The 12,457-nt window shown below is 44.2% G+C and overlaps 1 protein-coding gene across 1 annotated transcript in view; it reads right to left on the reverse strand.

Moving 5' to 3' along the window:
• Dapp1 (dual adaptor of phosphotyrosine and 3-phosphoinositides 1) overlaps nt 1-12,457 on the reverse strand; it is a 48,158-nt gene that overhangs the window by 1,968 nt on the left and 33,733 nt on the right. The window contains exons 5-8 of the mRNA XM_038311523.1: nt 4,836-4,883; nt 3,312-3,374; nt 1,862-1,947; nt 1,215-1,302 (exon numbers count right to left, since the gene is read on the reverse strand). Of these exons, the coding sequence (XP_038167451.1) occupies nt 1,215-1,302; nt 1,862-1,947; nt 3,312-3,374; nt 4,836-4,883 (285 nt within the window). The remainder of the gene's footprint in view (nt 1-1,214; nt 1,303-1,861; nt 1,948-3,311; nt 3,375-4,835; nt 4,884-12,457) is intronic.

Below are 12,457 nucleotides of genomic sequence, written 5' to 3' on the forward strand. Positions count from 1 at the left end.
GGCACTGATGTGATCATGTCTTTAAAAGAAGGGACTTACTAGAAGGTCCTATGTTACTGGTACACTGCCATTGGAGAGAGTTCTAGCAGTCTGAGCTTGACCCACACACTCTCAACCCTACTTGATCTCTGGCTTTCTGTTTGGAAGTGTGAGGTTTCCATCCTCCACATGTCCCTGCCTTTATGTTCCATCAAGAGGTCTTCCTCAGAAGCTAAGTTGTGTTATATCCTTGATCCTCAAACACTGTGAACCCCATGTACTTCATAAGTAGCTTGCCTCGAGTCTTTCATGAGAGAAACAAAAACCAGACTAATATATTACTGCTGTGGAAGACTCCTTTTATACACTGTGAAGATGTGACACTCAGATTGGCAGACTAAAGGGCTAAATGGCCAACAGGTAGGCAGGTAGAGGTTAGGCAGGGAAGAAGGAGGCAGAACCACCAGCCAGATGCAGAGGAAGCAGATGGACACGCTCCACTGAGAAAAGGTACCGTTATGTGGTAGAGCATAGATAAGAAATAGGTGTTAATTTAAGAAGAAAGAGCTAGTTAGTAAGAAGTCTAAACTATCAGCTGAGCATTTATAATCAATAATAAGTCTCTGTATGGTTATTTGGAAGCCGGCTGGTGGCACAGAGCTGACCAGTGGCCTCAATGAAAAATTCTGCCAACATATCACACTTACAGGAAATTTTAGGACGCTTGTACTTGGCTATCAACTCTATAACGTACATGGTGAAAAATGTAAAGGCTGGTAAATTATTTTAACTGTCTTCCCCTTAGGGAAGTACACAGCAGGAAGATAAAACACCTTAGGTTCTTGATACACACAAGGCACAGCTTACACTGGGAGCCAAATTCCTTCCCCAGCTCCTTCCTTGACAGTTTAAAGGCTTTCCAAGTTGAAGCATGTGTTAAGGTTCCTCTCTGAGACCCTCCCATCCCAGTACTCTCTTCCAGACAAAATGGGGCTGGCCAACCTGCCTTACACTTGACTGCCAGCAGCTGTAGCTAAGGCTAGCCTGAAACCCAAGCACAATGCCACACTTCCTTCTCACAGCCTCCTCTTCCATTTACACCTTTTAAGCATACGCAGATTATCCTGCAAGGTCGCAGACAGACTCCCCTTTGATTCTAGGGCCTCCTCTGACGGCACACAGTCGCCAGCGTGTTAGTTATCAAGACAAGATGGCGGGAGACTTGTGCAACTCACCAGCTTCCATCGCAGTATTTTGATCCACTCATCAGCTTCAACGCCTGTCTTTGCACAGAGATAGAATGTCCTGAATGGAAACACCAAGCTGACGAGACAAAAGCGGGAATGTGTGGTAGTCAGCATGGCTAGTTGTTTAGACCCTGGTCCCATAGTGTGAGCTCCTTCCAAGGGAAGAAGAATGGATGAGGGCTCCCACAATTATCATGGTGATTTTGAAGAATTGGTGCATACCTAGCAATTTCTACCAGCAATGACATAAATACCTAGGAAACTTTAAGTTTCTATTATTACAGGCGAGGTTTATAGTCTCCCAAGAGACTTCAAAGAAATGTATGTATACCCCCCCCCCATCTTTTTGCTGTCTATATCTTCTGTGGAATAGGAGTCTACTCAGCTGAGCCCCCAGGGGTCCAGAGCCTGTGAATGGTTGAATGAGTTCCAGCTGTGTAGTTAGCTCACAGCCTGAACCTAGCCACCCTGCCTCTTTGTTGAAGCCACCATGGGCTCTGCAGCTGGAGGCACTAACATCAATGTCCTTGTGTTAGGCTCATGTCCCTCCCATCTAGATGTGTACACATGGGGTTGTCTTCTATTCCTTGGCTTAATAGACTTTTGGGAACGTTTCCTTTATGAAAGCAACTTACCAGAAACAGTTTACTCTTTCCTGTGAGTAATCAAACTGAACAGCTGAGCACTCCGTTAGGTCTAGGATCCGAATTGGTTCTGGTGACTGGGGAAAAAGGGAAACTATAATAAACACACACGCACATCCATCACTCATTCTTTAACGAGGTTTCTGCTGTGTGCAACTCTCAGTTTCCTTTCATGAAGATAACAGATGATTGTAGCACAATTAATAAAAACCCAGAGACAGAAACTGGGGTTCAACCGGAAGGTCAAAAAAGCAAAACTGGCAGCCACTGGTTCTTTTCTCTATTCTACCTCAGTCCAAAATGGCGATCCTGTCTCCAAGAATTTCAGAATGAGACTGAGCCTGAGAGCTGTCTCCTCCCATCTTTTATTCTTCTCTAGTGCCGGGATTAAAGGCGTGCACCACTACCGCCTGGTTTCTGTGGTGAACTAGCGTGGCTATTGGGATTAAAGGTGTGTGTCATCACTGCCTGGTCTGTAAGGCTGATCGGTGCGGCTGTTTTACTCTCTGAACTTCAGGCAAGCTTTATTTATTAAAATTCAGATGAAATCTCACTACAGATGATGGGAAGGCCTGGCAAAGGGAAGCACACCCTGGGTTCTGGGAGCTAGCCTTGCACAGACTAAGCAGTGGGAAGACGTTGTTGGGCTGTACAGGTAATTCACTGTTTAAGAGGGTGACCTGCTCTTGCACCCACATCAGGCGGCTCAAAACTGCCTGTAACTCCAGCACCAAAGGGTCCATGCCTCCGGCCTGGTACCAATACCCACGTGCACACACCCCCAAAACAGACACATACTCACGCACATAACTGACAGATCTACTTTTTAAAAAAATGTTGCTTTTGACAATTTACATCAGATGGAGATAGATTTTCAACACATGGAAAGGATTGGTATTTTCGTCCATCTTTTTTTATAAACTTCTACTTTTGCAGAAAATTTGTGTACCAAAGAGAAGGGAGATCATTTTAAGGAGGTGTGACAAAATGGACCCGAGCAATGGATGTGCATTTAATAAAAGGGGACACCGGTTCATAGGGACAGTGAATAAAGTGTGGCAAGGGAGGGATCCCACGGCCCCAAACGGAGGGAACCGTGCGCTCCACAGAGTGACAGCTGCACTGACCCAAGAGGCAAACTGCTTTTCACAGAGTCAGAGCAGATCAGGCTGGCGAGGTGGCCCAGTGGCTAAAGAATCTTGTGGTCAAATCAAAACCGATGACCAGAGTTTGATCCCCAGGAACCACATTTCCGAAGGAGAGAAACAACTCCCACAGCTTGTCCTCTGACCTCCAAACAGACTCCCTGGCAAGTCTGCCCCACCCCATTATAAACAGATACACAGGGGAAAGAGCTCAGGTCTCTAGACTCCTCAGAGGATGCTGGGAACCTTACAGAACTGAACTCTAATGGGGAGCGGGGTGTTGATGTCTTTCTTACCATTTGGTCTTTGAAATATTTCAGCTCGTTCCTTTGCAAAGTGAACCATCTTGTTTTCCAGGTCTGAGGAGGAAAAAAAATTAAGTTTTGGATACAGAATATCTAAACTTGACAGTTTATTTTCATTTTAAAAGCATACGAATGATTAGATAAAATACGCCTAAGTTATTTTCATGTATAATTTTTGAGAAAAGTTTCAAAATAGCTATTAAAAATAATAGGATCTTATCTTCTAAGAACGCAATAGAAATAGCGCTGGCTTATTTAAATGAATAGATGCAGCTGTTGTAGACATTCAAGGTGACTTGTAACGAGCTACTCAAGTTTCTATTTTATTAATACTATAATAAAAATAGATATCAGTTTTGTGAACATCCTGTGAGCTGTATCCCCACATCAAAGACTTACAGACGTATTCATGTATACTCTTGAAATTTTATTTATATATAATGTATATCGAGTAAAATATAACTAACACATATAAAGCATTGCCATCTATCATTATTATTATCATCATTATTATTTCACAAATAAGCCTTGAGGTTTAGGAACTTCTAACCACATACCACTCTGAATTTTACCTGAGGACTCATGGACTCACAGCAAAAACTGTAGCTATTTCCTTCCTATGTCCTAACAAAGCTCTGCTCTGTCTCAGCTGGCAATGCGCCCACTTAAAAGGGACAATAGAAGACTCAGGAATAAGCCATCCAGGCTAGACATGGGTGTACATGCCTGGCAATCCTACCACGGAGGGCACTGAGGAGTAAGCCTGCATGTCTGAGATCATCCTGGGCTCTGAGTGAGACCCACAGTGAGATTTGAACACAAAACAAACAAATCAACAAATAGGCTATGAATAGGATTGCTTCCCATCCTCGGGGAGCACACAGTCCAGGGAGGACACTCAGTCCAGGGAGGACACGGATGACTGCATGGCCAAGATAGAGTCAAGCAGCTGTTCCCAGGAAAAGGAGGGGTAAAGACTCTGACCCCTGAGATAGACAAGAGCCCACACTGCACGAGATGACAGTGGCCACACACCATGGAAATGTAAGAGAACTTAAAGGACAATTGCAGACAAGGAGCAATCAGGCGACCTGGATGTGTAAAGACCTAAACTATGTTTACCTTGGCACGTTATAATGTAACTTTCTTAAAGCACCAGTGATGTATTTGGCCTACCTTTCAGTAAACATTGTATAAAAGTTTGGCTTTTTGTAAAACAAAAACAAAATACAAACAAACCAAAAAAGAGCAGAAATGTTCAAAAGTTAATTTATCCCATTTGTTCTTAACCCTTCCACTGAGCATGCTACATGGGGCTTCCTTTTTAATATAAACTGTAGGTTACTCTTACACGGGGCTTTGCCAGAGAACTTGAGTCAAGCCATTTTTCATTAAATGTAAGTGACTTAAAATAAGTTTATAATTTTTCTTTTGAAAAAAATCTGTCAATGTCAAGAGTTGAGCCTCTGGTTGCTGTCTTCCCTGTGGAGGCACAAGCAAACCATGCTCCCTTACCTTGACCAGGCCACCCTGCTTGGTGAGGTAACCTTCTTTGGTGCCAAGCTGCAAAAGAAAAAGGCCGGAATGAAGTCCAGAACTGTCCCATGTTTGGCCTATGCTCCAGTCCTGTTTTATCTTGCAGAACTCGGGGTGAACCCATACTCCACAGAAGCACTTTGCCCACTGCCCCCTCCCCCCCAGCTAAACCTGATCTTTAGCTGGTCCCCTTTCATTCTTCAAACTCTCCCAGGTGCTGCGGGAGGCTGGCTCATCTGTTGGTTACTTGGAAACAGCCACATTGGGAGTATGGCAGGGAGAGGGGGAGAGGGTGAAAAAAGAGGGGGAAGGGAGAAGGGGAGGGAACGTGAGGGAACTGGATGCTCAAGAAGGGAGAAGGACAGAGAGAGAAAGAAAGGAAAGAGATGCTTTGGTTGAGAGAGGCATTAAAGGGCTAGCGAGAAATACAGCACTAGAGAAATACCCAGGAATCCACAAGGATGACCCCAGCTAAGACTCCTATCAATAGTGGAGAAGGTGCCTGAACTGGCCTTCTCCTGTAATCAGATTGAGGACTACATTGATTGTCATCATAGAAGCTCCGTTCAGCAACTGATGGAAGCAGATATAGAGATCCACAGCTAAGCACAGGGGCGAGCTACTGGAGACCAGCCCAAGAGAGGGAGGAGCGATAATATGAGCAAAGGGGTCAAGACCATGATGGTGATACCCACAGAAACAGCTGACCTGAGCGAGTGAGAGCTCACTGACTCTGGACTGACAGCTGGGGATACCTTGCTCACCCTAGATATGGGGGGGGGTTGGTCTTGCCTCAAAGTGAAGTGTCAGACTTTGTTGACTCCCCATGGGAAGCATTAATCCTTTCTGAGGAGTGGATGTGGGGGGGTGCTAGGATGTAGGAAAGGGTGGGGCAGGAGGAGGGGAGGGAGTGGGAATGGGCATAGCTATGTAAAATGAGAAGATTGTATTAGAAAAATTCTTTTTTCTTTTTATTTATTTATTTATTTTTATTTTTCTGAGACAGGATTTCTAAGTAGCTATGGAGCCAGTCCTGGAACTTGCTCTGTAGACCAGGCCAACCTCGAACTCACAGAGATCCGCCTGCCTTTGCCTCTGCCTTCCGAATGCTGGTATTAAAGGTGTGCATCGCCACCTTCTGGCAAGAAAAAAAATCCTTAATAAAAAAATGAAAATGAAAACTGCCACAGGTTGTGTTTGGTAGCACGGGTGGTGTTTGGTAGCGCGGGTGGTGTTTGGTAGCGTGGGTGGTGTTTGGTAGCGCGGGTGGTGTTTGGTAGCGCGGGTGGTGTTTGGTAGTGCGGGTGGTGTTTGGTAACGTGGGTGGTGTTTGGTAGTACACATTGTGAACAGCAGCAGCTTGTGTCGTTGCAGGAATCCTAGTCTATAAGCACTCATATGTAATGGGTGCTTGTGTATCTATCAGCTCTGCACTCTTGGGTTCACGAACCATGGATTGAAACATTTGGAAAAAAAAATCATTAGTCTATACTGAACATGTATATATCCTTTTTCTTATCGTCTCTTAAACAGTCTTTTAACCATTTGCCTGGCGTTTATATTATGTTGGTGTGATAAGTCTGATTTCAAGTACATGGGAAGATGTGGATACTTTAGGCAAACACCGTGCCGTTGTACACAAGGCTCTTGGACATCTGAAGACACTGGCATCTGTGTGGGGCCTTGGGAATCCTGACTGATACTGTGAGATCACTACAGTCGGGACAGTATATTAAGAAAAGTAAAAGGATTCCTTTATTTCAGGGCTGTATTTTCTAAAGCTTTAAGAGAGAACTATGAAGCAGAATTGTCAATATTTGTCTTCTTCCATAGTCTTCTTTCTCCTACATGCTCTCCTCCACTCCAGAGCCATCTCAGGAGACTCACATCCCACGGGGACGATAGTCAGAAGTGCAAATGTATTTATACCTCGTCTATTCAAAACGGGATTTGAAATACAAATGGATCACTTATTTTAATCTATTTTTCACTAGTTCAAAGGTGACAGCAGTACTTAGTACCTATGAATTATGGAACGGTAGGCAAATCTACACAGGCCAGGGCCCTAAAATGAAGACCTTCCCACTCCTGTAGCCTTCTGAACAGACTGAATTCCTGGAAGGTTATTTTGTTCTAATGTGCTCTCTTAACGTATCTTCATCGAGAAGAAAACAAATAAGAATTGGGAAATGACGCTGTTGATGGCAAGGTTCTTTCTATGGGAGTTTCCAGAGTTTCCTTTCCTGAGGTGAATTCTTCCTACCAAAGAGAAAGAGGAACCCCCAAAGTTCCAAGAAACAGAGATGAGAAATAGCCCAGAGCCACTTCTGATGACAGGAAGGTGAAGATGAACTTCTTACATGTGCATTTCAACGGCGCTAATCAAGCCTGCCGAGGCTGACGTCATATAACCACTGTGAATTATTCTGACGTTAAAGAAAACTAAACTTAGGGGCTGGAGAGATGGATCAGTGGTTACAAGAACTTGCTCTTCCAGAGGACTGGGTTCAAGTCCCAGCACCAACACAGTAATTCACAACCACCTGTAACTCCAGTTAAAGGGGAACCCAGGGGCCTTTTGGGCCTCTGGGGACACCAGGCAAACATGTGGAGCACAGACATACGTGCAGGACCAGGCAAGAATGTGGAGTGCAGACATACATGCAGGACCAGGCAAGCATGTGGAGCACAGACATACATGCAGGACCAGGCAAGCATGTGGAGTGCAGACATACATGCAGGACCAGGCAAGCATGTGGAGCGCAGACATACATGCAGGACCAGGAAAGCATGTGGAGCACAGATATACATGCAGGGAAAACATGCACAGCATATACTTCATTTTTTTAAATTTAAATTTAAAATTAAAAGAAAAAATTAAACTGGGTTAAGTATTAAGAAAACTTTTAAAAATTATCATTTTGGGTTGCTAGAGATAATAAAGAGATAAAACGATTAAGGGTAAAATGTTTGGTAAAGGATTCTGATAGGATTAGCCACTGAATTCAAGCTAAGGGATCATGATTCTCAATGTTACCTCTGTCTAATGTATTAAGCCTAGTATTTTCTGTGGTGTTGACAGGTGAAATGCTGAAGATGGAAGGGCCGAGAATACAATTTGATAGAGTCTCCAGATAGAAGAACTGAAAGAATCGTATGGCAAACCCTTAACCACACTATGCTCTGTAGCCGGGGAGATGTTTGAAACAGCTCCAGGTTAGGAACAGCCTAGATGCTCCACGCTAAAAGACTAGCCAAGCTGCCTCCCTCACAGAGGGCCATGAACATCCAAAGTCCTCAGGGAGGATGAGTGTGTGGACATTCGGGCACCTTGGGCACAGAGCGGTGGAGCCCAAGCAGAGAACAGGGAGAACTCATGTGGATGGCGATGCTGTGGGAGCAGCAGCTTGGTGGGTACAGTGAAGCTGGGCCGGGTGAGGACGTCTTTCTAAATGGGTGGCAGTGGCAACCAGTGTGGTTTCACAGAGAAAGCGGTAAAGCAGACGTCTGCACTGAGAGCGCAGTGGCAGTGGCCTGGAACTGATGGTTGAGGTGAGCAGGAAGTCTGGGTAGGGGCATGGGCAGCAGGAGTAGTGGCTGGAGACTGCTTACACTCCATTGATCAGCAAATTCCTGATAATGGGATCTGCAGTCCTCCCTCAGGAGAAGGGTGTCACAGACATGCAAAGGGAGAAACCTAGAGTGAGCCTTCTGGTTTGGGTAAGGATTTCAATCAGTGCTGTGCATCCACGGAGGGAAGAATAGATGGACTGATGGACCGATGGACAGACAGACACAGACATCAAGGCATAGGTACACATGCCGACACATATATCTTTTCCTAATCCCCGAGTAGGTAGGAAAGTGACATTTCAATCAAAACAGGTACACGTGGCTCAGACGTAAAGTTGTACAGTACCACTTTAAAAGACAAAGAACAACAAGGTATTTTTTTTTTTAAGAATAATAGTTGATTCTAGAAATGAGCACAAGGAAAGCATTGTCAAGTCTGGGGCACCTTGCTAAAAACGTTAGGAGGCCATAGACACAGAAGCCGCCTTGAAAGGGCTTTTACTCACCAAATACCACACAATTTTGGGAAGATCAAAATAAATTGTGATGGTCAGGATCTTAATCCATCAATACAAAAATACTGGATAACGTGAGAAGCGGAGATCTTTCCCTATGGCAGCCTGGCAGGCAGTAATCATATCGAACCAAGAGCATCTGAGCTCATCACTCTCAGTAACCCAAGCTGTGGTTAAGGAAGCCAATAAACACCAACAGATGGACCGAATTTTAGCAAGGAAAAGAGTGTGCATATTCGTCCCCAGTAGATTTCCTGGAATTTTTATTAATAACAAAAACAATAAAGTGCTTCTTAAGTGAAGAAAGCCGGCGATACCTCTCACGTGATCAAACCTGTTCTCATGGGAGAAACTGTAAACCTGGTGGGTCTGAGGACGCAGGAGGGGCGCTACAGTCTGTCGTCCCCCGTGGTGGTCTCTACCAAACCACACACCCCAACCTAATCATGACTCAATGAGAACAAGCCAACATGGGGACTAGTTCACAAGAGGATTGGCCTTTAATTTTCATATATGAGAGTGGGGGAGACTCAAGGAAAAACAGGAGTTCAGACATGAAAGATGCTCAAGAGACAGGAGCCACAAAACTGAGGACAGGATCTTTGTGCTCTAAATGACTGCCTCAGGAAACAAACGCCACTGAGATCCGTGGATACAAATACGTGGATCTGTGGCATAGCAATTTCCTAATTTGGATGGTTGTGTGTGGTCATGTAAGCAAGGGTCTTTGTTTGTAGGAAATGCACATTGCAGTGTTCAAAATGATCAGGCATCCTATAAGCAATGTATTCTTAAATGACTAAGGAAAAACAAAGCTTTTTGGATTGTTCTTTCAGTTGCTGTAAATTTGAAATTGTTTCAGATCTTAAAATGCCATGAAAAAAAAACCCAACAGAATGACTGTTCTAAGTAAACTGATATACTCAATAATAAAATAGTAAGGAATTTACTTAATTGTATTTTAGAAAACAATATAACACATGGAAGATTTTCAGAGGGTACAGCTATATATAGATAACTCCGTAATGAAGAACTTAAACGCACACACCACACCCACAGGCGAGGGACACACATGGACACATCCAGTCTATCCTCAGGTTGTCTTATACCTTCACAACATCTTGAAGGTGACCAGTTTATGTCCTATGAGGTCTCCTGCCCCTAACTTAGCCACAAGTCCACTGAACACTGGCAGTTAGAGATTCCCTTTCAAAGGGTGAGGTCTTAAATGCTGTGACTAACACTCCAGCTTTGTCCACACCCAGAGCAAAGGCTCTGCCCTGGACAGTGAAGTTCCTCACACCCTCAGGACATTTAGCTGGCCTCAACCTTCCTACAGCTGGGGAGCAGCTCTACCTGGTTCTCTCCTGTGTTTGTGCCTCAGGTTCCCCCTGGCTCCCTCCTCCCAGCATTGCTGACCTAGTCCTTGAAGCCACTCAGTGGAATTTCTGCCTCGGGGACTTTGTGGTACTTTCCCTGTCTATCGCATTACCCCTTGAATGTGAACTGTTCTTCCTTTATTTTTTCAAAAGCTTTTTTTATTTGTTGACAATTTCATATACACACATAACACATTTTCTACTTCCTTTAAATGACATTTCTGCTCAAATGTTACTTGCTCAGAGAGGCTTGCCCTGTCCTCTGCTTGGTATTATAATATTATGCTGATTATGGTCTGCTGCGTGCACTAAAAATGGGAACTCAGTGAGGGTGGGTCTTTGTCTAGTTTATTGCAAAACTCAAGGCACTTAAAGAGAGGTTCATGGTGGACACTTCAAACAGTTCAACAAGTGAATTAATTAAATTAACCTTATCCCAGGAACCTAATGCTTTGCTGTTTACAATACATGGATAACAATTTCCCTAAATGCAGCTGGCAAAGGATTTTTTTTTTTAATGTAAGCGCCTGCATTTGGGGGAATGGGGATACTTTCAATTTTACTTCAAGCAAGTTCTTCTACAGGTATGATGCAATGTCCTTTCTCCACAGAGCGGGCTCAGGCAGGAACTGAATTCACCAAAGAGAAAGCAGAAGTGTGGACAGCTCAGAGTTTGTAATTGGAAGACAGAGGTGCCACATCAGATGGCTGCTTGGGACAATTAGGACACAGAGAGCCCTTGCGCTCAGTAGGGGACAATAATTCCAATCTGACCAGAACTCTTCCCTCGACCATGCCAATTCAGGATTCCGTAAGCAAAGAGTGATGAGAAATCATTCAGGATCTACTAAACAGTCTTTGCTGTTTTGGCCAGTATCAGTACAGAATCATTCAGGATCTATTAAACAGTCTTTGCTGTTTTGGCCAGTATCAGTACAGAATCAATTTCATGGGTTTCTCATGATATAATCTGTGTTCCTTGTTGACCAAGCACTAAACACTGCTTAAAAATTTCCTCCTGTGTTCCGGTGTCTACATACTTGGGCAGGTGAACCGTCTGACACATGGAATAAGCGGAAAGTGTATGACTTCCATAATTTGCTCGAAAGGGTCCTAGTCTTCCCGGCTAAGACCAAAGCTACAGATTACATACTGGCTGATTCTTACTATCGAAAAAAGAAAGATATTTGTAGAAGATGAGAGTTTCACTGACCACGAATCATCTGGGAGAGTCCAAGACGGAAAGGTGGACATGGGTTCCCAACCCTCACCAAGAAACTACCTGCAACTGATACCTGCCAGCAAAGGCAAAGTTCATTTTCCTTCAACGGCATCTCAACTGGCTATACTCACCACACTTCAGGGAAGACCTGATGTCTGGGAATCGTTGGCCAACACATAGCGAACTCACTGGTGTTTTTGTAGACTTTTTCTCATTGTGCTTTTGGAGGGTATTTTTTTTTTGTCTTATTGACATTTTGCTTGTATATTTGGGGTTTTGTTTTGTGGTAAATTCCTTGTTTTTTGTTTGTTTCTTAAAGAGGAAGAAAGGGCGTGGATTGGGTGGGTAGGGAGATGGGGGATCTGGGAGAAGCTGGGGAAGGGGGAGTGTGACCGGAGTGTATGGAATATACTTTTTCTCAGTACCAGAAAAAGTCTAGGAGAGGAGACTGGGGAGTCAGGCAGACAGCTGACACAGGAGGTGGCTTTGTGATGGCTAGAGAGCTAAGAATAAGCAAAGAGGAAACAGAAGGGACTGGGGGATGGAAACCAGAACTGAGCAGAAGAAGGAGATGGTCTGGTCCCCTCTGACTCTGGAATGCGCATCACTCACTTTGCTTCCCTGCATTGCTCTGGTTCTAACATCTGATGCTTCCTTTCGCGAACCCTTTAATAAAGCCGCCTCCCCTGCGCACAAGTGTACACGCGTGTGCATGCTCTCTCACTCTCTCTCTTACACACACCACACACACACACACACACACACACACACACACATCTTTCTTAACCAATTTTTGAGGGGTTGTAGAAAAATGATAAAAAAAAAGGCACACCGTTAACTATTCAAGTTACAAAAACACACAAGCAATTGTTCCTGTGTACGTGTTGCATGTGTGTGCTTGCACGTGTGCAC

Source organism: Arvicola amphibius, chromosome 14, assembly GCF_903992535.2.
Source record: "Arvicola amphibius chromosome 14, mArvAmp1.2, whole genome shotgun sequence".
NCBI lineage: Eukaryota > Metazoa > Chordata > Mammalia > Rodentia > Cricetidae > Arvicola > Arvicola amphibius.